This window comes from Erinaceus europaeus, chromosome 7 (assembly GCF_950295315.1).
Source record: "Erinaceus europaeus chromosome 7, mEriEur2.1, whole genome shotgun sequence".
Classification (NCBI taxonomy): Eukaryota; Metazoa; Chordata; class Mammalia; order Eulipotyphla; family Erinaceidae; genus Erinaceus; species Erinaceus europaeus.
The window spans coordinates 40,922,950-40,949,237 of record NC_080168.1 but is presented as its reverse complement, the minus strand read 5'-3'; the positions used below and the strand labels follow the sequence as shown (position 1 = coordinate 40,949,237).

General features: G+C 38.2%; 1 protein-coding gene across 19 annotated transcripts in view; it reads right to left on the bottom strand.

Moving 5' to 3' along the window:
• PARPBP (PARP1 binding protein) overlaps positions 1-26,288 on the bottom strand; it is a 71,333-nt gene that overhangs the window by 36,786 nt on the left and 8,259 nt on the right. For 5 of the 19 annotated variants that reach the window (XM_060194264.1, XM_060194265.1, XM_060194267.1 and 2 more), the window contains exons 3-5: positions 19,487-19,623; positions 10,772-11,002; positions 7,928-8,035 (exon numbers count right to left, since the gene is read on the bottom strand). The exons of 4 other annotated variants lie outside the window; for them this stretch is intronic. In XM_060194264.1, the coding sequence (XP_060050247.1) occupies positions 7,928-8,035; positions 10,772-11,002; positions 19,487-19,623 (476 nt within the window). The remainder of the gene's footprint in view (positions 1-7,927; positions 8,036-10,771; positions 11,003-19,486; positions 19,624-26,288) is intronic. 10 more of the 19 variants (XM_060194266.1, XM_007527927.3, XM_060194270.1 and 7 more) reach the window with 3 other exon arrangements.

The following is a 26,288-nucleotide window of genomic DNA, read 5'->3' as shown; positions in this document are numbered from 1 at the left end:
TGAACAAAATCAACAAACCGTTAGCCAGACTCACAGAACAAAAAAGGGAGAAGATCCAAATAAATTGGATAGTAAATGAAAGAGATATCACAACAGATACCACAGAAACTCAACATATCATGCGAGGCTTCTATGAACAACTATATGCCACCAAGCTAGAGAACCTGGAAGAAATGGATGATTTCTTAGATACCTACAAACTTCCAAAACTAAGTAAAGAGGAAGTAGATAACATGAATTAGGCTGATCACAGCTAATGAAACAGTTATCAAAAATCTTCCCAAAAATAAAAGTCCTGGACCAGATGGTTTTACAAATGAATTCTACAAAACCTTCAAAGAAGAACTAATACCTCTACTTTTAAGTCTTTCAGAAGACTGAAGACACTGGAATACTCCCTGCCAGCTTCTAGGAAGCCAACATCACTCTCATACCAAAAGCAGACAGGGACACAACCAAAATAGAAAACTTCAGACCAGTATCTCTGATGAACATAGATGCTAAAAGTTTGAACAAAATTCTAGCCAACCGGATACAGCAGTATATTAAAAGACTGATCATCATGTCCAAGTAGGGTTTATCCCAGGCATGCAAGGTTGGTTTAGTATACGTAAATCAGTCAATGTGATCCACCACATCAACAAAAGCAAGATCAAAAACCACATGGTCATATCAATAGATGCAGAGAAAGCCTTTGACAAAATCCAATATCCCTTTATGATCAAAACACTACAAAAAGTGGGAATAGATGGAAAATTCCTCAAGATAGTGAAGTCTCTATATAGCAAACCTACAACCAACATCATACTCAATGGTGAAAAACTGGAAGCATTTCCAGTCAGATCAGGTACTAGACAGGGCTGCCCACTATCACCATTACTATTCAACATAGTGTTGGAAGTTCTTGCCATAGTAATCAGGCAGGATCAAGGAATTAAAGGGATACAGATAGGAAGAGAAGAAGTCAAACTCTCCTTATTTGCAGATGACATGATAGTATACATGGAAAAACCTAAGGAATCCAACAAGAAGCTTTTGGAAATCATCAGGCAATACAGTAAGGTGTGAGGTTACAAAATTTACATACAAAAGGCAGTGGCATTCCTCTATGCAAACACTAAGAAGGTAGAAGAAGATGAAATCAAGAAATCAACTCCTTTTACTATAGCAACAAAAACAATAAAATATCTAGGAGTAAACCTAACCAAAGAAGTGAAAGACTTGTATACTGAAAATTATGAGTCACTACTCAAAGAAATTGTAAAAGACATAAAGAAGTGAAAAGATATTCCATTTTCATGGGTTGGAAAAATTATCATCATCAAAATGAATATACTACCCAGAGCCATATACAAATTTAATGCTATGCCCATTAAGATCCCAAACAAATTTTTTAGGAGAATAGAACAAATGCTACAAATGTTTATCTGGAACCAGAAAAGACTTAGAATTGCCAAAACAATCTTGAGAAGAAAGAACAGAAGCACAGGCATCACACTCCCAGATCTCAAATTGTATTATAGGGCCATTGTCATCAAAACTGCTTGGTATTGGAACATGAATAGACACAATGACCAGTGGAATAGAATTGAGAGCCCAGAAGTGAGCCCCCACACCTATGGACATCTAATCTTTGACAAAGGTGCCCAGACTATATTTACTATAGGGGAAAGCAGAGTCTCTTTAACAAATGGTGTTGGAAAACATGGATTGAAACATGCAGAAAAATGAAACTGAACCACTATATTTCACGAAACACAAAAGTAAATTCCAAGTGGATCAAGGACTTAGATATTAGACCACAAACTATTAGATACTTAGAGGAAAATATTAGCAGAACTCTTTACCACATAAATTTTAAAGACATCTTCAATGAAACAAATCCAATTACAAAGAAGACTAAGGGAAGCATAAACCTATGGGACTACATCAAATTTAAAAACTTCTTCACAGCAAAAGAAACCACTACCCAAACCAAGAGACCCCTCACAGAATGGGAGAAGATCTTTACATGCCAAACATAAGACAAGAGGCTAATAACCAAAATATATAAAGACCTTGCCAAACTCAACAACAAGAAAACAAATAACAGGATCTAAAAATAGGGAGAGGACATGGTCAGAATATTCACCACAGAAGAGATCTAAAACGTCAAGAAACACATGATGAAATGCTCCAAGTCTTTGACTGTCAAATAAAGACAACAATGAGATACCACTTCACTCCTGTGAGAATGTCACACATCAGAAGAGGTAATGCAGCAAATGCTGGAGAGGTTGTGGGATCAAAGGAACCCTCCTGTACTGCTGGTGGGAATGTAAATTGGTCCAACCTCTGTGGAGAAGAGTCTGGATAACTCTCAGAAGGCTAGAAATGGACCTACCCTATAATCCTGCAATTTGTCTCCTGGGGATATATCTTAAGGAACTCAACACACCCATCTAAAAGATCTATGTACACATATTTTCTTATAATTTGTAATAGCCAAAGCCTGAAAGCAACCCAGGCATCCAACAATAGATGAGTGGCTGAGCAAGTTGTGGTATATATACATAGTGGAATACTTCTCAGCTATAAAAAACGGTGACTTCACCGTTTTCAGCCAATTTGGATGGACCTTGAAAAATTCATGTTAAGTGAAGTAAGTCAGAAACAGAAGGATGAATGTAGGATTATCTCACTCTCAGGCAGATTCTGAAAAACAAGATCAGAAGACCAAACACCAGTAGAAACTGAACTGGAACTGGCGTATTGCACCAAAGTAAAAGACTCTGGGTTGTGTGGGTTGGAAAATACAGGACCAAAAAGGATGACAGAGGACCTAGTGGGGTTATATTGTTATATGGAAAACTGGGAAATGTTATGCAAGTACAAACTACAGTATTTACTGTCGAATGCTGTTACCTATCTAGAGCACATAACACACAATTAAAATCATCTTTAAGACCTACCCTAAATTTTTATAAAAATAAGGTAGAAAATGAAGGCAAGCTAGCTCACTTGGATAGTGTACCTGCACTGTCATGCCTGCCACCCAAATCTGATCCCAGGCCCCATTGCACTGGAGGAAGCTTCAGTGATCTCTCTTTCCCTCCCTCCATCTTTCTATTGTTTAATTTCTATCTGAAAAAAGTTGGTTCAAGTTGGCTAAGTTCCATGATGCTAATACATATTGCCACCGAAGTTTTCTGTTTATATCTCAAATATTATTTAGCTTTCTTTTCCCAACAAGTCTCAATAAATTATAATGCTTTCCATGAATCTATAACGCAAAGATTTCCGTCTTAACTCCACAGTCTAACATCTGTCTAAAACTAATGAATCTCTTATTTATTCCTTTGACATTTGGGAAGAGTAAAAACAATCTGGCAAAAATCAAAGCAGAGGATTCTGATTCACACTGAATCAGAAACTTTTAGTTTTACTATTTGCACATTTACCTTAATGAAGTTTATCACCATGCTTTTGCTATGCAACCATAATGAGGATTTACTAGTATGCTTATATCTTTTGGGGTACAAACTAAGGCATACACTCCTACATTTGTAACTTATTCTTTAAAGTTAGCAAATTTTGTGCTGATCTATAATGCTAAGAAAACACCACGGGAAAATAGCTTGAGTTCCTCACAGTTAGAGTATTTCTTTTAACTATGGCTGCAACTGGAAACCTATCCCTGTCATTATGGTCAGATAACATGGCACTTACGGTTTCCCTACTCTTGTATTTGTAAGTGGGTTTTAAAGAGGCTCTCTGGAAAAGCAGTCCACATAAATATAGTTATGATATCCAGAAACAAGGGTCTAAATTGAAAAATCCACAAGACTGAAGTTCTTACCAAGACACCAAAAATAAAGATACCGTTTTGTTTATTTGTTTAATAAACTGACCCTATCCATACCACAAAGTATTTGCAATGTTAGGTTAGAAATTGAACAATTTTTTAAGCTTTCTGACAATTCCAAGTTTCCTTTCCTATCCCTTGTCACTGAAATACAGATATCTAATCACAGTTTGAAAAAGATCCATTTTTCTGAATTGAAATGTATAATTTATATAGGTGTTTCTTTTGCTACCACATATCTTCCTACACACAGTGATCACCACCAATAATAGTAATAACAACAGAAGCAGTTGGGGCTAAAACTAACATACAAATATTTTATTTAAATGATAATTTTCATTGGGTACCTTTATTCTATTTTTCCTTCATTACTGCAGAACTTCTGAAGCAATAGTGTAGTATCATGTGGAAAATAAAATGAAGTCAAATAAAGTAGAGAAACAAACATACTACTTCTCAAAGTCATTTCATTTGTTTATTTGAAGACGCTGGTGGGACATTACTAAGGACATTTGGTAAAAAAAAAATATATCTTTGCAAGACTTCAAAATGTCACATCAAAAATTTAATAGAAATAGTCTTCAAAGTATACTCTGTAAAAAGAGAAAATTGAAGTACAAAAGAAAATAATAAAAAACAGTTTAGAAGATGGCTGCTATGGCCTGGGAGGTTAATTGTTGGACTCTCAAGCATGAGGTCATGAGTTTAATCCTCAACATTGTTCTGGCTCTCTCACCCCTCTCTCAAATTTTCCATAATCTACTGCTATTCTCCACGTCAGTCCATTTTTCAAAAGGACAAATAGGTAGATTGAGTAAGAGTCACAATCTTTTTATACTTCAAGTCTGACTCTGGCACTAATCTTAATGGTGGTTTACTATTTTTCCAAATATAAGAAATTATACTGGCTTCAATTAAGCCATTCTACATTTGCTAACATAATGTTTCTATGTGTTAGTGCATCAAGAAGAGGGTCCTTCTACATATTAGGAACATTAATTCCAAATATACATTCTACAACAAGCACAGTAATCAAATAATTGGTTTGGAGACCCACACACCCAATTGTGAGAGAGCCCTGAGCCAACTTCCATTGATTACCTGACCTTCATAAGACCATTCTAACTTGTGGACCACTATGATATTTTATGTCAACAGGAATTAGTTTTAGTTCTGTCTGAGTCAGTTTCCATTACCACCTGAAAAGTCTAATGATTTTTCTGTCACCTTTTACTTTTTAAAATTTATTTATTTATTGAGAGAAGAGAACACTGAGACTAACAGACTTTTCTGGCATTTGGGCATCGATGAGCCAACCCTAGGATTAATTTATGAAAGTCCTACAGTCTAACCACTTGAGCTACTTCTTCAGCTGCTACAGTCACACTTTGAAAATGGGCATACATTCAGTGGACTCTGGTCTATTGCAGCATATTTGGGGATTCAGTAAGGAAAAGGGAGGACGACTAATGGGAAATTGGGGAGCTAAGTCTGTATGATGGAATAAAATGATTATTTGGTTGAAAAAAATAATTATAATAATAAAATAAAAAGATGATGATGATGGCTGCTACTTTAATAGTCCTCCCAAAATTGAATCCATCAACAAACTAGTAATAAAACTATCTCAGAAAACAGAATTTTAAAAAACAAAGGGGTGTCACAATATCAAATAAAGTTTGTCTTTACTATGAAAAAAATAAACAAAAAGCAAAGGAGGAAAGTAGAAATTTAACAAAATAGAATTACCATCTTTTTTTTAATGAGAACACTATATACTTAAAGCAAAGATACAGCTGAGCCCACAGTATAGTATGGGACTCATGGGAGAACTACTCAGCATTATATTCTTAGAAATGCTGTTGATTATGGGCCTCAGATCAAATCGATGGGGTTTAAAGTTAACAGCATTTATATACTTTCCCCATATTTGGGAGTTACTCTCTTCCCTGATCCAACTTTCTAATCCTATTACCAACTCCATCTCCCCAGACAATATCTTTAGCCCACCTGCATGTTAGCTATTAGGCTCAGGCAAAAACTAGTAAAGTCATGGGCCACTTGGAATATACTTAAGTAGACCTACCAGCTTTCTCCAAAACAGAAACCCTAAATCTCATCTGCTGTATTCTTGCCTTTAGGTTCCTGCTTATTAAACAATTTGTTCTTCTTTATAGTTTAATGCTTTTTCAGCCACCAAATTTCAGATGCTACCATGATGCCAAACTGACTTCCCTGGGCAGATGATCTCACCAATGTACACTGGAACCCCACCTCTCCAGAGCCCTGCCCCACTAGTGAAAGAGAGAGGCAGACTGGGAGTTTGAATTGACCTCCCAACACCTATGTCCAGCAGAGAAGCAATTACAGAAGCCAGACCTTCTGCACCCCATAATGACCCGGGGTCCACGCTCTCAGGGATAAAGAATAGGAAAGTGTCCAATGGAATGAATGGGATATGAAACTCTGGTGGTGGAATTGTGTGGAATTGTACCTCTCTTTTCCTATTGTCTTGTCAATCTTATTAAATCTATAAAAAAAAAAAAAAGGAAAGAAATGCTGGTGATTATCAAAGATTTAACTTGTTGCAGCAGTTTCTTTTTACACAACTATTTTCATCTTACATTTATGTTTTTATTTACACAATAAATCTTGGTATTAGAATTCCTTTTTTTTTTTTTTTTTTACATGCATAACATTCCCCAGATTCCCATTTAGCAATACAACCCCCACTATTTCATTCATCATTTTTCATGGACCTGTATTCTCCCCACCCACCCACCCACCCCAGAGTCTTTTACTTTGGTGTAATACTCCAATTCCATTTCAGGTTCGACTTGTGTTTTCTTTTCTAATCTTGTTTTTCAACTTCAGCCTGAGAGTGAGATCATCCCAAAAAAAAGAAGTAGAAATGCAAAGCAGAAATTGACTGAGTTTGGAGTATGGCACCAAAGTAAGAAAGCAGAAGTATACTAGAGTTTGCAGTGAGTACCTCCCTAATACTTCCTCTCCACTTTTCCAAGCTTTGGGTCCATGATTGCTCAACAATTTGTTTGGCTTTGTATGTTAACTCTCTTTTCAGTCACCAGGTTCCAGGTGTCATCAGGATGCCGGCCAGACTTCCCTGGATTGAAGACACCACCAATGTGTCCTGGAGCTCAGCTTCCCCAGAGACCCATCCTACTAGGGAAAGAGAGAGGCAGACTGGGAGTATGGACCGACCAGTCAACACCCATGTTCAGCGAGGAAGCAATTACAGAAGCCAGACCTTCTACCTTCTGCAACCCTCAATGACCCTGGGTCCATGCTCCCAGAGGGATAGAGAATGGGAAAGCTATCGGGGGAGGGGGTGGGATATGGAGATTGGGTGGTGGGAATTGTGTGGAGTTGTACCCCTCCTACCCTATGGTTTTGTTAATTAATCCTTTCTAAAAAAAAAAAAAAAAATCTTGGTATTAGAATTCCTGATAAACTCACATTACTGCAAATACAAAACAGATACATTTTTCTTTTTATTTGTATGTGTTTGTGTGTGAGGGACAGACAGGCAAGAATACCACATTGTCTTATATGCTATATATTGTGGCCTCTACCCAGTTAGTAGCCAGCATAGAGTTTTCAAATGTAAATATTCTCCCACAAATCAGTCACTTAAAAATTGTGAAGGACAGAGAGATGGATGACTCATCAGGTAAAGCAGTGCACCTTTGGTTTGCTGTTGACACAAGAGAGTACCATAGACAACACCAAGGGGGCTCAGCAGATGATTAGTTCTGGTATCTTTCTTTCTTTCTCCAAAAAAACAAGAAACAAAAGAATGGTAGTTGTAAAGTTCCAAGAACTCTGGAAATCTGGACCTTCAACTATTTTTCTGATACTGAGAATGAGACTTCATTTTCCAAGAGCCTGTTACTTTGGTTCAAAATGGTGAAGAATCTTATTATCATGCTTCTTTCAAATCAAATGTATTCTTCACAAATCCAGAAAAACTCTGAAAGTTGTATAACCATAATGTACAATCATATGTATAGTGATTTTGAAGAGATCATATTCCACTTAAATTTACTCACAATTTATCAGTACCTTTTCATTTTCCTGGCTGTGTTTGCTCATTGGTGATGTTGGTATGTAAAGATCAGATTCATTATCTACTGCATACTGTCTGTCAAACAAAAAGTCCAGTAGTTGACTCTGTAGGAAATATAAGACATTACTAACAAAATGCCCTCTGAATTAGTTTGAAAAAAAAAAATCATTCCTAGTTCTAGTATCATTGATGTTCCGGTATATATCACCTAATTTGTTCTAAATGAAATTAAACTTCAGTCTATTACCAATAACATTTGTATTCATAGAACTCTACATAATTATTGTTAAAAGATGGCCTTGAAAATTCTGAGGCCTGTGGGGCCCGACAGTAGCACAGCAGGTTAAGTGCACACGGTGAGAAGCACAAGGACTGATGCAAGGATCCCTGTTTGAACCCCCAGCTACCCACCTACAGGGAAGTCGCTACACAGGCGGTAAATCAGGTCTGCAGGTGTCTTTCTCTCCCTCTCTCTGTCTTCCCCTCCTCTCTCCATTTCTCTTTGTCCTATCCAACAAAAATGACATCAATAACAACAATAATAATAACCATAACAATGATAAGACAACAATGGCAACAAAAGGGGGTGAAAATAGACTCCAGGAACAGTGGATTCATGGTGCAGGCACCAGCCCCCAGCAATAACCCTGGAGGCATAAATAAATAAATAAACAAATAAAAATTAGCACTAATGTTGCTTTGCAAAATGTTCAGTTGCCAGTTACAATGGCAGGATCAGACCAAATGATTTTGCAGGCCATATATGGTACTTTGGACCAGATGTTCCTCCCCCTAAGGTGAACTTTACTCTCAGTAACTTCTAAGAGATGTTTTTGCTCCTACAATTCAATACTTGTGCTTATTTAGCTCTCTAAATTACAAACAAGTAGTCAAAGATTACCTTTAAAAGCAAACAAATTAAAGATAAACAGATAGGGATTATCTCACTCTCAAGTATCCTTACCATAGTGTGTTGGGGGAGGGGGGAGGATGGGTTTTCATGAGCGCTTGTTGTTTTGAAAAAGTTACAAGGCAGAGACCTGCCAATGCCCATGTCCAGCAGAGAAGCAATTATAGAAGTCAGACCTCCCACCTTCTGCACCCCATAATAATCCAGGGTCCATACTCCCAGAGGGATAAAGAATAGGAAAGCCTCCAAAGGAGGGGATGGGATACAGAACTCTGATGGTGGTAATTGTATGGAATAGTACCCCTCTTATCCTACAATCTTGTCTATCATTAAATCAATAATAATAATAAAAAATTATAAGGCAAAGGGTTTCCATGACAGCCCTGTGAAAGAAAGACAAGCAAAAAGTATTCATTCTCTTCTTCCGTAATAGACAGAGCTTTAGTTTTTATTTTGGTATACTACCTACTTCCCAGAGAAAGACTATATATTCCCCACCCTGCTGAGCATCTTGGCACTAAGTTTTGCACAATGAAATGGGAGCAAAAGAGCTATCTCTTGCTTTGAAATACGTATTTATTTATTTGTTTATTTAGAGAGAAGGAGAGGACCAGACATCTCTCTGCCACAAGGGATGCCAGAGATCAAACTCTGGACCTCATGCTTGAGGACCAATGTTAAATCCATTTTACCACCTCCCACTTGCAACAGTTATATTCCTTTAAAAGGAAAATATTCTTCTCCTACTCTTTACTGTGATAAATGCCGATATAATGCCTGGAATTGTGGTGGCTGTGATAATCCATAAAATAAACTTGGGGGTAAAAGTAAAGAGCTAGAGAGAGCAGAATATCAGAAAAATTCTAGGTTTCTGATAACCACAGTTATCACATCAACCCCTGATGCTTAATTCTAGATATCTTTAAGAAAAGATCAAAATAAAGTTCCATTTTCTAAAACACTACTTTTGTGGCAGTTTCTATTATTATAAGAAAAATACTATTCCCACATTCCAAATAATATTTATACAGAACAGAGTAAACACTTCTTTTAATCATAGCCACAATTATTTAGATATTGCTATAATTTCTACTACATGGCAGTTAGTAAATGTTAAGACAGACATTTTCAAAACTTTAAAACAAACTAAATACATCTAAACATACTCTAAAGGTTTATTAGTCCTTATGGAGACAAAACAAAAATGCAATGGGTGCTACTCCAAGAACTTTAATATTTACTTAGTCCACTGGCAAATAAGGCAGTAAAGGGTACAGTTTGTCATCAGAGGCTCTGGGTTTGAGCACCAGCATCTCATGAGAGCACCATGGAACACAGTGGAAGAGTTCCAAGGATTGTGAAGTGAAGCTTTGGTGTCACCTCTGTCTCTCTGTCTTTGCATTTCTCTTTTCTCTGTCTTTAAAAAAAAAAAAAAAAGAATTGAAAATTTGGCTGTTTGGGGAGGCCAAACAGTACTGCATATGTTCATTCAACAACAAAAAAAAAAAAAAAAAGAGAGAGAGAGAAAGAGCAATGAATATACATGTGCAAAGAAGTAATCTATAATTTTATATATTCATCATACCACTCTAACAAAATGTCACCCCCTTATTAAAATTCCACAGCTATAACAACCATTTATCCAACATATGCCATTAAAAGATGCACATTAAAACTGGGTTTGAACTCCCAGTCCCCACCTGCAGGGGGAAAGCTTTGCGAGTGTTGAAGCAGTGAAGCAGTGTTGCAGGTGTCTCTCTGTCTCTCTCCCTCTCTATCTACCCCCTACCCTCTCAATTTCTGACTATTGCCAATAAATAAATAAAGATAAAAAAACTTAAAAAAATTTAAATGCCAATACTACAGTTTAAAATAAAATAAATCGAAATATTAATGTAAATAAAATATAATTGTTTTATAAAATACTTACCAGGGATATGGTGGCATTATTTTCACAGTTAGAAGTCAAAATACATTTTTTATAAACATCAATCAAATCTACCATATTACTATTTTTTAAGAAATCATCATAAGTCTTCTTAATATTCTCATAATGGTCAATCACTTCCGTATTTTCCACTGGTAAGTTCAATTTCTCATGTATTAAATATTTCCAGGCTAGTAAGACATCACTGAGACAGACTGTAAATTCTCCTCTGTGCTGAAAGGAAAAGAAAATGTCAAAAATAAATAAATAAATGAAAGGTTGGCTGCTAGAATATACATTAGAACTTATAACTGAAAGAAGGTCAAAAAAGAAAACCAATGGTGGGAGTGAGGAAACACCAAAAATAAGCTGCTTGTGGTCTGGGAGGTGGCAGAGTGGATAAAGCATTGGACTCTCAAGGATGAAGTCCTGAGTTAAATCCCCAGCAACACGTATATAAGAATGATGTCTGATTCTTTCTCTTCTATCTTTCTATTAATAAGTAAAAAATATATATAAATTATAACTGACATGGAAAGCATAAACTGAATTCTGTTATAGTAAAATAACATTCAACTTTTATAGAAAGTTGAAGAGAATATTAAAGTTCAGCTATGGAATAATTTTAAAGCCAGACAGAAAATATTTTAACTTATAAAACATAAAATATATCAAGTTTACACATAGCAAAATTAGCAAATAGATAATCAATTAATGCTTTAACTTGCAAACTTCAAGGACAGGTGCACAGTAGGTTGCACTTAATACCGATTGGTGGAACATGTGACTGTTAATATTTGATAACCTTAAGTACTTTTAACTAATGTCAATGCCATCATAATTCCCATGTTGACTGTTAGAAGTAATAACATAAGGGGGCGGAGCCAAGATGGCTACTTGCAAGCAGCAGCTGGCATGACCTCCAACAAGCAACAGCTTGTGACCTGGGATTCTCTGGATAGGGTAGGATACTGGTCCTTCAGCAGGAGGGAGAATAAGGGGTCCTCAGGGTGACACTAAGGAGGAGTCCTATAACTCACTCTTGAGTTGGAAAACGGAGGCCAGGGGGACAAAGAAGGGTAAATCTTCTGATTATTTCTGAGCTCAATTCTGTCCTCCATGCCAGAACCAGCACCCAGGGGTTGGACAGCTGCTCCTAGCAGGCTTCCCCCCTGAGCATTTTCTTTACCAAGATTCCTGGCTCACCAGGGGTGTCATTCCAAGCCTTTTCTTTTTGTTTCCCTTCTCTTTTTTTTTAAGTGGCTGGAGCTCTATTTGAGTAACAAATTACCTGACCAATCAGAGCCTCATCCCTGCCTGGGAAAGACTACCTGGAGGTTTGGGGTTTTTTTTTGGTTATTAGTTACAATCTGCTGTCTTTGCTCAGGCTGCCTACAGCCAATATGGAGCAGTTCAAGCAGCAGACTGACTGTTACATATTTTTTCTATCTTATTTTATTATTACTATTATTATATATGTGTGTCCCTTTCCCCCTTCCTTCTTCAGGTTGACCAAAATTAACTGTTGTTGTTTTTTCCATTAGTAGGTAACTGGGTGTCCTATCCATTGTGAGAGGGACTTGTTTCTCTCTACCTCTTTCCTCCATTCTCCTTTTTCCCTCCTCCTAGATAGTAATAAAAAAAAAAAAAATCTACTAAGAAGATCTGAAAGGGAAACTAAAAGCAGGACCTGATCAAATTGTAAGTAGGGCACCAAAGTAAAAACCCAGTGATGAGGGGTAGACATGTAGCTTCCTGGGCCAGTGGGGGGTGGGAGTGGGTGGGAGGGATGGGTCACAGTCCTTTGGTGGTGGGAATGGTGTTTATGTACACTCCTAGCAAAATGTAGACATATAAATCAGTAGTTAATTAATATGAGAGGGAGAAATCAATTGTATGTCTCAAAGTTTCTCAAAAGACAAACTGAATCTTTTTAATATATAGTCTATGTATTTGATATGCGGACTCTCTCAAAAGCCTAGACCAAGTAGATTAGAAGCATCCAATAGCACAGCTATATACAAGATACTGGATACTGTACAGCAAACCATAACAAAGGGACTTTTCAAAGTTAACCCAATTAACAAATAATGTGATGATAATATTAACTATCGATTGTCTTTTTGAACCCTAAGACAGCAGGAACCTCACATCTTCACTATAGAGCCCCTACTTCCCCCAGTCCTGGAACCCTTAGATAGGGCCCACTTTCCCGTATGCATCTCCCAATCCAAACCAAATAATATTGCATCCGCCGATCACAACCTAACCAACGCAACGATTGCCACCTCAACATGCTTCACCTCAGGCTGTATCCAGAGACTTCACGTGTGGAATGACAACCCTTCAGCTTCATTACTCGCGTGAGACCTTTCCTTTTATAGTACACTCTAATTTCATCTCAGGTAGTTCACTTTCTAACAAAGTCCCATAACCTAGATATACACCAGATTCTGTGAGAGAGAGCTTATGTGCACACGTATCCATAAACTACTGCAAAATATATACCTGAAAGCAGAAGTACACTAGAGTTTGCAGTGAGTATCTCCCTAACACTTCCTCTCCACTATTCCAAGCTTGGGAACCATGGTAGCTCAACAAATTGTTTGGCTTCGTATGTTAACTCTCTTTTCAATCACCAGGTTCCAGATGCCACCAGGATGCTGGCCAGGCTTCCCCTGGATTGAAGACCCCACCAATGTGTCCTGGAGCTCAGCTTCCCCAGAGACACACCTTACTAGGGAAAGAAAGAGGCAGACTGGGAGTATGGACCGACCAGTCAATGCCCATGTTCAGCGGGGAAGCAATTACAGAAGCCAGACCTTCTAACTTCTGCAACCCTCAACGACCCTGGGTCCATGCTCCCAGAGGGCTAGAGAATGGGAAAGCTATCATGGGAGGGGGTGGGTTATGGGGATTGGGTGGTGGGAATTGTGTAGAGTTGTACCCCTCCTACCTTATGTTTTTGTCCATTAATCCTTTCTTAAATAAAAAAAAAAAATCTTCTCTTTTTTTCCCCTTCTTTTCTTCTCTTCTACCTTCCTCCTTCTTTTACTTTCAGAATTCACTGATACTTGTTTATGAATAATTTGGGGGAAGAAATATGAATCAGAGTAGACTATGTGGGCATCTCTCTCTTCTCTACTTCCCTTTCTCCTCTTGCTATCCCTAGAATTTACATGGACAGTAGATTTGCTTAATTGTCTATTCTTACTTTCCATTTTTTCCTTTCTCTTTCTTTTGAATTTGGCTGCTATTTTTTCATGGACTGGAGATGTTGTTTGGCTAACTGGTATTTGGATGAACTGCATCAATCCTAGCTACAGTTACTATTGTTTTAATTTCTGAGGCTGGTGACTGCATTTGGCATAAAGGTAATAGCCATACAATCACAGTTTAGAGAACAAGAAAATATCAAATAAATGACCTGACTGCATGGCTTAAGGACTTAGAGGAAGAGTAACAAAGGAAACTTAAAGCAACCAGAAGGACAAAATCACTAAAATTATAGCAGAAATAAACAAAATAAAAAATAAAAGAACCATAAAAAAGATCAATGAAACCAAATGTTGGTTCTTCGAAAAATTAAACAAGGTTGACAACCCCCTAGCCAGAATCACTAAAAAAAGAAAAAAAAAAAAAAAAAAAAAAGGAGAAGACTCAAATAAATAGAATTTTAAATGATAGAGAAGATATCAAAACTGACTCCACAGAAATTCAGAAAATCATGCAAAGCTTCTAGGAAGAACTATATGCCATCAGGCTAGAGAATCTGGAAGAAATGGAACAATTCCTAGAAGCACATGCCCTTCCAAAATTGAATCAAGAAGAACTACTAAATCTAAATGCACCCATCACAGATAAGAAATCGAAACAGTTATTAAGAATCTCCCCAACAACGAAGTCCTGGATCAGATGGCTCCACAAATGAATTCTACAAAACCTAAGGAAACAGTTAACACCTATACTTCTAAAGCTCTTCCATAAGACCAAAGAAAGAGGAACATACCCTTCCACCTTCTATGAAGCCAACATCACCCTGATAACAAAAGCAGATAGGGACACAACAAAAAAGGAAAACTAAAGACCAATTATCTCTGATGAACATAGATGTGAAAATATTAAACAAGATCCTAGCCAACCAGATACAGCAGTATATCAAAAAGATTGTTCATCACGACAAGTTGGAATTTATCCCAGGAATGCAAGGCTGGTTCAAGATACGTATGTCAATCAATGTCATTCACAACATCAATAAAAGCAGAACCAAACACCACATGATTATCTCAATAGATGCAAAGAAAGCCCTTAACAAAATCCAACACCCATTCATACTCAAAACACTACAAAAAATGGGAATAAATGGGAAATTCCTCAAGATAGTGGAGTCCATATATAAGAAACCTACAGCCAACATCATACTCAATGGACAGAGGCTGAAAGCATTCCCCTTCAGATCGGGGACTAGACAGGGCTATTCACTATCACCATTACTCTACAACATAGTTTTGGAAGTTCTTGCCATAGCAATCAGGCAAGAGGAAGAAATCAAAGGAATACAGATTGGAAGGGAAGAAGTCAAGCTCTCACTGTTTGCAGATGATATGATAGAAAAACCTAAAGAATCCAGCAGAAAACTAATGGAAGTTATTAGGCAATATAGCAAGGTGTCAGGCTACAAAATCAGTGTACAAAAATCAGTGGCATTTCTTTATGCAAACATTAAATCTGAAGAAGACATCAGAAATCACTCCCATTCACTGCTGCAGCAAAATCAATAAAATACCTAGAGTAAAGCTGACCAAAGAAGTGAAGGACTTGTATAATGAAAACTATGAGTCACTATTCAAGGAAATAAAAACTGATACCAAGAAATGGAAAGACATCCCATGCTCATGGATTGGAAGAATAAATATCATCAAAATCAATATTCTCACCAGACCATATACAAATGTAACACAATAGCCATCAAAGTTCCACCAAGCTTCTTTAAGAAAATAGAACAAAAACTACAATCATTTATCTGGATCTAGAAAACACCTAAAATTGCCAAAACAATCCTGAGGAAAAGAAACAGAAATGGAGGCATCACACTCCCAGATCCCAAACTATATTATAAGGCCATCATCATCAAAACAGCCTGGTACTGGAACAAAAATAGGCACACAGACCAGTGGAACAGAACTGAAAGCCCCCACACCTAAGGACATCTAATCTTTGACAAGGTTGCCCAAAGTATTAAATGGAGGAAGGAGGCTCTCTTCAATAAAGGGTGCTGGGAAAACTGGGTTGAAACATGCAGAAGAATGAAACTGAACCAATTTATCTCACCTGAAACAAAAATCGACTCCAAATGGATCAAGGACCTGGATGTCAGACCGGAAACTATCAAATACTTAGAGAAAAACATTGGTAAAACACTTTCCCACCTAAACCATAAGGGCATTTTTGATGATACAAACCCAGTTGCAAGGAAGACTAAAGCAGAAACAAACCAATGGGACTACATCAAATTGAAAAGCTTCTGCACAGCCAAAGAAACTATCACACAAACAAGGAGACCCCTCAAGGAATGGGATAAGACATTCCCATGCCATACATCAGACAAGAGGCTAATCACCAAAATATACAAAGAGCTTAGCAAACTTAGTAACAAAAAAAGCAAATAACCCCATCCAAAAAGGGGCAGAGGATATGAACACAACATTAACTACAGAAGAGATCCAAAAGGCTAACAAACTCGTGAAAAATTGCTCCAGGTCGCTGATTGTCAGAGAAATGCAAATTAAGACAACACTAAGATACCACCTCACCTCTTTGAGAATGGCATACTGTTGTTAAAATTTCTGAGGCTCTTGCCGGGCCGGCTAGCTTCACGGTGGTGAACAGAGACGCGGAGACAACGGCTGGGCAGGGCAGCTGTATTTCTTTATTCAGGAACAACGATTCACAAACTAAGACAAACTAATCACCAAACAGAACTCTGCTGTCTCTTTGCGGCGGCGCAAGCACTCTCTCTTTTACTCTGGAACTCAGGAACCCTCTCCCTTACTCTCGAACTCAGAAACTCTCGCACTCTCGCACTCTCGAACTCCGGAACTCAGGAACTCTGTCTCTCTGGCACTCTCTCTTACTCTGTAACCCTGAAACTCTCGAACTCAGGAACTCAGGAACTCTGGCACTCTCGAACTCAGGAACCCTCTCCCTTACTCTCGAACTCATGAACTCTCGTACTCGGGAACCCTCTGAAACTCTGGCACACTGGAACTCTCTCTTACTCTGTAACCCTCAAACTCTCGAACTCTGGAACTCAGGAACTCTCGGACTCATGAACTCAGGAACCCTCCCTCAGGGTTCCTTGGGGCGGGGCCAAGCAGGCCGGTGAAATTAATTGGACTGATCCAATTCTCTTGGTTTGGGGAGGGCTAGAACAAACCAATGTAACGCATACGACAGCATACATCAAAAAGGATAGCACCAACGAATGCTGGCGAGGCTGTGGGGACAGAATAACCCTTCTACACTGCTGGTGGGAATGTAAATTGGTCCAGCCTCTGTGGAGAGCAGTCTGGAGAACTCTCACAAGGCTAGACATGGACCTTCCATATGACCCTGTAATTACTCTCCTAGGGATATACCCCAAGGACTCCATGACACCCAACCAAAAAGATATGTGTATGTTCATAGCAGCAAAATTTGTAATAGCTAAAGCCTGGAAGTAACCTAGGTGCCCAACAACAGATTAGTGGCTGAGAAAGTTGTGGTATATATACCCAATGGAATACTACATAGGTATTAAGAACAATGAACCCACCTTCTATGACCCATCTTGAATGGAGCTAGAAGGAATTATGTTAAGTGAGCTAAGTCAGAAAGATAAGAGTATGGGATGATTCCAATCATAAAAATAATTTGAGAAAGAATAGCAGAAAGGAAGAACTAAAAGCAGGATTTGACTAAATTTGGAGTAGGGCACCAAAGTAAAAAACCTGGGTTGAGGGTGGATGTTTGGCTTCACAGGTTGGGGGGGAGGGATGGGATGGGACACAGTATTTTGGTGGTGGGAATGGTGTTTATGTACACTCCTATTAATTTGTAGTCCTATAAATCACTATTTAATTAATACGAGAGGGGAAAAACTGATTGAATGTCTCAAACTTTTTAAAGCACAGACTGCAGCTTTTTAATACATAGGATGAGTCTTTGATACCTTGACTCTCTTAAAAGCTTAGACCAGGAAGAACAGAAGCAACCAATGGCAAAGCTATACACAAATAATGTCAAAGGACATAAATGATGGTGATGTTGCGTATGACATAGCAAATCCCATCAAAGGGATATTTCAAACTTAACCCAAATAATGTGATTATAGCAATAACTATCTATTTTCTTCTTAAACACTTGTCTCACTGCCCTGCATGCTTCTCTCAATTCATACCAAATGATATTGCATCTGCCGATCCCAACCTAATCAAGGCAACGAGTACCACCTCAGCATGCTTCACTTCAGACTGTGTCCAGAGATGTCAGGCATGGAATGTCAGTTCTTCACCCTTATTACTCGGGTGAGACCTTTCCTTATAGAATTTTCTAATTCCATTCCAGGAGGTTCACAAAAACCTAAAAGAGTCCTAAAACCTAGATATAGACTAGTTCCCGTGAGTTAGAGCATATGTACACATGTATCCATAAATTAGGGCAAAATATATACCTGAAAGCAAAAGTACACAATAGTCTGCAGTGAGTCAGTATGAAGTTCATAATGAAATAGTTTCTACTTAGAGTTAGATACCTTCCTCATCAATTTCCTATTACAGTTCTCTCACTCACTCACTCAAAAGCAAACCTTATCAAAGCAAGGACTGCAAAAGCTGAATAAGGGCAAGAGACTGGCACACTTTAATGATGACTCTTTAGTCACTATCAGGCCACCCCTTCAGCTGGGGCCCTGATTTCCCTGGTCGGGAAGTCCTGAGATTCTCAAACAGACATGATGGGCCTAGACCTCGAATAAATCCCTCTCTCCATTGTTACAAGTCATCTCTATCAGGAACAACAAAACGGACCCCTTTGTGGGCCTCCATAGGACCTTGCCCTCAATTTGGATCAACAGTGGTAGAGAATGTTCCACCCTCCGAAGGGAGGATGGACAACATACTCTATGCTACACATGAGAAAGATGAGTCAATATTGGGGCAGATTGGAATGTTCCTACTCATGACCACAGAATGTGAACTCAGATCTATAGGGATGCAGAGGTCACATAGGCTTCTAAGCTGAATATGCATCCCAGATCACATCAAATTGATGGGGTTTACAGTCTGCAGTATTTATACCCCTTTCCCATATTAGACAGCTACTCTCTTCTCTGATATAGCTTTCTGGTCATTTTTGCAGCCATGACATCATCTCCCCAGACAATAACTTGCATATCAAATTTCAGGCTCAGGGAAAAAAAAAAAAAACTAGTATAGCCACAGGCCCTTTGGAATATAACTAAATATAACTAAAATATTCCTACTAGGTGTCTATGAAATGGAGGACACCTCAACTCTTCATCTGCACTATTCCAGCCTTTAGGTTCATGATTGATCAACAATTTGTTTGGCTTTGTATACTAACTCTCTTTTCAACCACCAGGTTCCAGATGCTAGCATGATGGTGACCAGACTTTCCTGGACAGACAACCCCACCAATCTGTCCTGGAGATCCACTTACCCAGAGCCCTGCCCCACTAGGGAAAGAGACAGGCAGTCTCACAGTATGGATTGACCTGCCCATGTTCAGCGGGGAAGCAATTACAGAAGCCAGACCTTCCACCTTCTGCATCCCACAATGACCTTGGGTCCATACTCCTAAAGGGTTAAAGAACAGAAATGCTATCAGGGGAGGGGATGGGATACGGAGTTCTGATGGTGGGAACTGTGTGAAGTTGTACCCCTCTCATCCTATAGTTTAGTCAATGTTTCCATTTTATAAATAAATTTTAAAAAGTAACAAAAAATAACAAATGAAAAAATAAAAACTCCTAAGATTCTTTTGATACAACATCCTTCATTTCAAAAATAAATTTAGATTTTGCCTGCTATAAATGTACATTTTATTTTCATTCTGTTGAGTATAACTTGTCAAAGACTAAACAATTTTTTCATCTTGTGAGAAGAGGCTTTAACTAGATTAACAGTGTTTATATTAAGATTGCAAAAAAAAACCATTTTAAATAGTAATAAAAATGTGCTTCAGATATCAGTTTTCATGATCAGGTGCCCACCATGACAGCATATTATATTATTCAAACCAGTAACAACTGATTGAGAGAGTCTGTGGTTAAATCCAAAAATGTTTTGCTAGGAAAACAGGCCAGCTGGCTAATATTTGAAAGAGTGCAGAAAATATTCAATTCCTTAATTCTCAGATGGATATAAGATGGATTGTATTTCATAGTACTTGTACTGTACATATCTTACCAAAGTAAATTTGAAATAAATCTTTTTTTAACAGTTTACCATATATTTTTTTAATTTTTTACTTATAAAAAGGAAACACAGGCAAACCATAGGATACAAGGGGTACAACTCCACACAATTCCCACCACCAGAACTCTGTATCCTATCGAGGCCCTCCCCTGATAGCTTTCCCATTCTCTATCCCTCTGGGAGTATGGACCCAAGGTCGTTGTGTGATGCAGAAGGTGGAAGGTCTGGCTTCTGTAACTGCTTCCCCATTGAACATGGGTGATGATAGGTGGACCCATACTCCCAGCCTGCCTGCCTGTCTCTTTCCCTAGTGGGGAAGGGCTCTGGGGAAGCGGAGCTCCAGGACACATTGGTGGGGTTGTCTGTCCAGGGAAGTCTGGTCGCCATCATGCTAGCATCTGGAACCTGGTGGTTGAAAAGAGAGTTAACATACAAAGCCAAACAAATTGTTGACCAATCATGAACCTAAAGGCTGGGATAGTGGAGATGAAGAGCTTACAATTTTAATTAATAGACATTTTGTTTCTCCCCCAAAAAAGATAGAGGTTGAGACCATAACTCAAGAAGCAGAGGTTAAGTCTTACATAAATGAGATTAAAAAGTTGTGGTCCGGGAGGTGGCGCAGTGGCTATGGCACTAGACTCTCAAGCATGAGGTCCTGAGTTCGATCCCCGGCAGCACATGTACCAGAGTGATGGCTGGTTCTTTCTCTCCTCCAATCTTTCTCATGAATAAATAAATTCTTAAAAAAAATTTTTTTTAAAGTTAACAAGTAGAAAGAGAATCTGAATGAATAAACACACACACACGAAAAACAGGCTGAACAGTGCTCTGGTATTTCTCTCTGTATCTATTTTTCTGTATCTCTGTCATTAAAAAGAAGATTAAATATGTTTTTTTTAAATGATGTCAAGACACCATGATTAAATGACCACTGTGTATTTAATTGGACAAGAGAAAAAATAGCTAGTAAAAAGATCTAGGGTAGGGACTCGGTGGTGGCACACCTGATTGAGCACATATATTACATTGCTCAAGGACCTGGTTCGAGCCCCCGGTCCCCACCTGCAGGGGGAAAGCTTTGCAAGTGGTGAAGCAGTGCTGCAGGTGTCTCTCTTTCTCCCTCTCTATCTCCCCTACCATCTTAATTTCTGGCTGTCTCTATCCAATAAATAAAGATAAAAAAAAAAAGATCTAGGCTATGAATGCTGGTGAAACAATGTAAGCAAAGTAAATTCAGTGAAGAAAGTACATAAGATGGAGCAAACTTGAGCAAGCAAAATAGCTCATTTGGTTAATGTGCTGCTTTGCCATGTGGAAGCTCAGGATCAAGCCTAACCTCCACTGCACTGAAGAAACTTTGATGTAGTGGTGTCTTTCACTCTCTTTCAGCCTCTCTGTTTCTCTGTCTCTACCCACCCACACATCCACCCCAAAAAGAAGGAAAAGGAGCACCTTGGAGGATAACAACAGAAAGGTATTTTGATATTTCATTTATTTATTTATTTATTTATTATTCATGTATTTTAATACATGAAGCATTCTTTCAAAATTAAGAGGCCTCGACAAGTCACAGTAAAACAAATAAAGGGTTGGAATGGTCTAGGAAATGACATTATGAAGAAGATACTAAAATAGTCAAATAGGCATTTGAGAGCTTTTTAATATTCTAGTTACCAGTGAATCTGAAATAAAATACTACTTCTACCTCTTATAACATCTGACAACATCTAACCAGGAGAGGTAAGAAAATGATATGTGTTATGAGTTCACAGCTGCACTATTCACAATTGTCGAAATAAGGAAGCAATCTAAACACCCATGGCTGGATAAAGATCCTAAACAGATGACTTATGAGCTACAAGGCTTGGGAGGTGGCACACTGGACCCACAGCATGAGGTCCTTGGTTCAGTCCCCGGCAACACATATGCCAAAGTAATGCTGTGGTTTTCCATCTTCCTCTGCCCACTGTTGCTGTTCCTCTATCTCAGTAGTCAATAGAATACCACCCTGCAATCAAAAAAAAAAAAAGGGCAGGGATGACTTTGCGTTGTTCAGGACAAAATAGAACTAGAGATGATTTTTCACGAAGTAAAATAAACAAATGTGTGAAAGGCAACTACCAGATAATGATTTCTCTCACATAAGAGGTAGAGATAACAACAGCATACTTTGAAAAGTCCTAACAATAACCAAGTTGATAACTTACGCTCTGAAAACAACAGTGCTTATCAGAGGGAAGAGGGGGTAGTGAATACAGGTGGATATAGGTGAAGAGCTTCATTTGGTTGATGGCACAGGAACTTTGGTAGTACTTCTGGTGAGATACATACACATATATGTATATAGGTACGGAATTAATACTACAGTATTATTATATTCCTAGTATCATATTATAAACAGTACTGAATAAAAATTTACTGAAAATTAAAGATGTGTCTGTCATATAAACCCACTAAGTATGGTGCCTATAGAACCTCTTGTTCAGTGCATGGACAACTCCTTTCTTGTTTTTTTTTTTTTTTACTAATTAATTAATTTACTCCCTTTCGTTGCCCTTGTCTTTTATTGTTGTAGTAGTTATTGATGTCGTCATTGTTGGATAGGACAGAGAGAAATGGAGAGAGGAGGGAAGACAGAGCAGGGGAGAGAAAGACAGACATCTACAGACCTGCTTCACTGCCTGTGAAGCGACTCCCCTGCAGGTGGGGAGCCAGGACAACTCCTTTCTATATAGAAAAGTTTGAATGGAAATAAAAAATTGTGACATGAGAGGTGATGCAGTGGGCAGTGCTAGACTATCAAGCATAAGGTCTTGAGTTTGATTCCCAGCATCAGATGTGCCAGTATGGTGGTCTGGTATTCTCTCCTCCTTCTATTATTAATGAATAAATAAATCTTCAAAGAAAATTTTTTTCCAAAGAGCCATCAGTGAAAAAAATGTTTACTTAAAATGAATAAACTCAATAAATTTTGCAGTCGGTCAGCACATGAAGAGGTCTTGAAAAACATTGTTGGTTGATAAAGAAAGAAGAGCTACCATCTATTGTAATTTAAAAATAGACTACTCCCCAGATAGTAATATTCTGTTTATATTGTAGAATAAAAATGAAAGAATGAAAGTTTTAAAAATAATAATAAACAAAAATAGACAATCAGTTCACTTTGTCCCATTGGAAACACACAAAAACTCTTACAGGCACAAAATAATTAAAACTACAGAAATACTGAACTTGTTCTTTTTTTTTTTTTAATTTATTTCTTTATTGGGGAATTAATGTTTTACATTCAACAGTAAATACAATAGTTTGTACATGCATAACATTCCCCAGTTTCCCATTTAACACTACAACCCCCACTATGTCATTTATCATCCTTCATGGACCTGTATTCTCCCCACCCACCCACCCCAGAGTCTTCCACTTTGGTGCAATATGCCAATTCCAGTTCAGGTTCTACTTGTGTTTTCTTTTCTGATATTGTTTTTCAACTTCTACCTGAGAGTGAGATCATCCCATATTCATCCTTCTGTTTCTGACTTATTTCACTCAACATGATTTTTTTAAGGTCTATCCAAGATCGGCTGAAAACGGTGAAGTCACCATTTTTTTACAGCTGAGTAGTATTCCATTGTGTATATATACCACAACGTGCTCAGCCACTCATCTGTTGTTGGACACCTGGGTTGCTTCCAGGTTTTGGCTATTACAAATTGTGCTGCCAAGAACATATGTGTACACAGATCTTTTTGGATGGGTGTGTTGGGTTCCTTAGGATATATCCCCAAGAGAGGAATTGCAGGGTCATTGGGTAGGTCCATTTCTAGCCTTCTGAGAGTTCTCCAGACTGTTCTCCACAGAGGTTGGACCAATTGACATTCCCACCAACAGTGTAGGAGGCTTCCTTTGACCCCACAACTTCTCCAGCATTTGCTGCTATTACCTTTTCTGATGTATGACATTCTCACAGGAGTGAAGTGATATCTCATTGTTGTCTTTATTTGCATTTCTCTGACAATCAGAGACTTGGAGCATTTTTTCATATGTTTCTCGGCCTTTTGGATCTCCTCTGTGGTGAATATTCTGTCCATGTCCTCCCCCCATTTTTGGATGGGGTTATTTGTTGTCTTGTTGTTGAGTTTGGCAAGCTCTTTATATATGTTGGTTATTAAACTCTTCTCTGATGTATGGCATGTAAAGATCTTCTCCCATTCTGTGAGGGGTCTTTTGGTTTGGGTAGTGGTTTCTTTTGCTGTGAAGAAGCTTTTGAATTTGATGTAGTCCCATAGTTTTATACTTGCCTTAGTCTTCTATGTAATTGGATTTGTTTCATTGAAAATGTCTTTAAAATTTATGCAGAAAAGAGTTCTGCCAATATTTTCCTCTAAGTATTTGATAGTTTGTGGTCTAACATCCAAGTCCTTGATCCACTTGGAATTTACTTTTGTATTCGGTGAAATACAGTGATTTCAGTTTCATTCTTCTGCATGTTTCAACCCATTGTTTCCACCGCCATTTGTTGAAGAGACTCTGCTTTCCCCATGTAATAGTCTGGGGCCCTTTGCCAAAGATTAGATGTCCATAGGTGTGGGGCCTCTGAACTTGTTCTTTAACATGACTGAAAAGAAACTTCTTTTTCAACCATACCAGAAGAGAAGCTACAGAAGTTCAAAAATAACAAGAAAGTGCCAATACAAAGGGGCAAGCAAATGGTGGGGCCTGTGTTCCCCTGGTATCTATCATGTCAAGATACCTTGGTTTTTTGTGGCTTTTAAAAAATATTTAACCAATTAATTAATATACATATTTGGGGACCCAGGGGATGACACCTGGCTAAGCATACACATTACAGTGCACAAAGACATAGGTTCAAGCCCTTGGTCTCCACCTATGGGGGGAAGCTTCACGAGTGGAGAAGCAGAGCTATACAGGTCTGTCTCTTCCCCTCTTTCTCCCCCTCACCTCTCAATTTCTGTCTCTATCCAATATTAAATAAATATTATATATGGATATAGATGGAAACTGAAAGGGAAGGGAGACAAAGAGACACCTGTAGCACTGCTTCTTCACCAGTAATGAAGTGCCACCACCCAGCCCCAAGAATCTTCGTTTTATGAATCCAGAGCACAAAGTTTAGGAGGCAAAGCTGAACTCAAAAATGGTGGAACATAGAATAAGAGAATTCTCTCCCTGGTCCCCACCTGCAAAGGGAAAGCTTCACAAGTGGTGAAGCAGGACTGCAGGTGTCTATTTCCCCCTTCGTTCTTGATTTCTGGCTGCCTCTATCCAATAAATAAAGATAATAAAACAATAAAAAAAATTGTGAGTCGGGCGGTAGTGCAGAGGTTAAGCACAGGTGGCGCAAAGCACAAGGACCAGCGAAAGGATCTCGGTTTGAGACCTTGGCTCCCCACATGCAGGGGAGTCGCTTCACAAGCAGTGAAGCAGGTCTGTAGGTGTCTTTCTCTCCCCTTCTGTCTTCCGCTCTTCTCTCGGTTTCTCTCTGTCCTATCCCACAACAACGACATCAATAGCAACAACAATAATAACTACAACAATAAAACAAGGGCAACAAAAGGGAATAAAAAATTTTTTAAAAAATTAAAAAAGAAAACAATAAAAAAATTTTTAAAAAGAGAATTTTCTAGGCCATCCTGCCACGTAAAGTAATAGTCCCTAAATAACAATGTTCTTAGTTTTTGTCCACTAGAAAAAAATAAAATTTGTCCAGCAAAAGGTGATAGTATTTGCCAGTAAAAAACAATCTGAAGTACCTCAGTATTATGATCATCTCTGAGTGAAATTAATTTTAATTTTTGCCTATGGATTAAATTCTGCCATGATAGGGGAGAGCAGTCTTCTACCCTGCCAAAAAATTGGATGTTTGTACTCTGGACAAGCTGGAGATGAGAATACCCTAATGAAACTCAGAAAGAGCACATAAGACGCTTTATTCTGCTCCTTACAGGTGCCTTGGCAGCTCAGTCTTATACAATTCATGTAAGAAGAAAGAATACTGTTTTGAGGAACATGTATATCAAAAG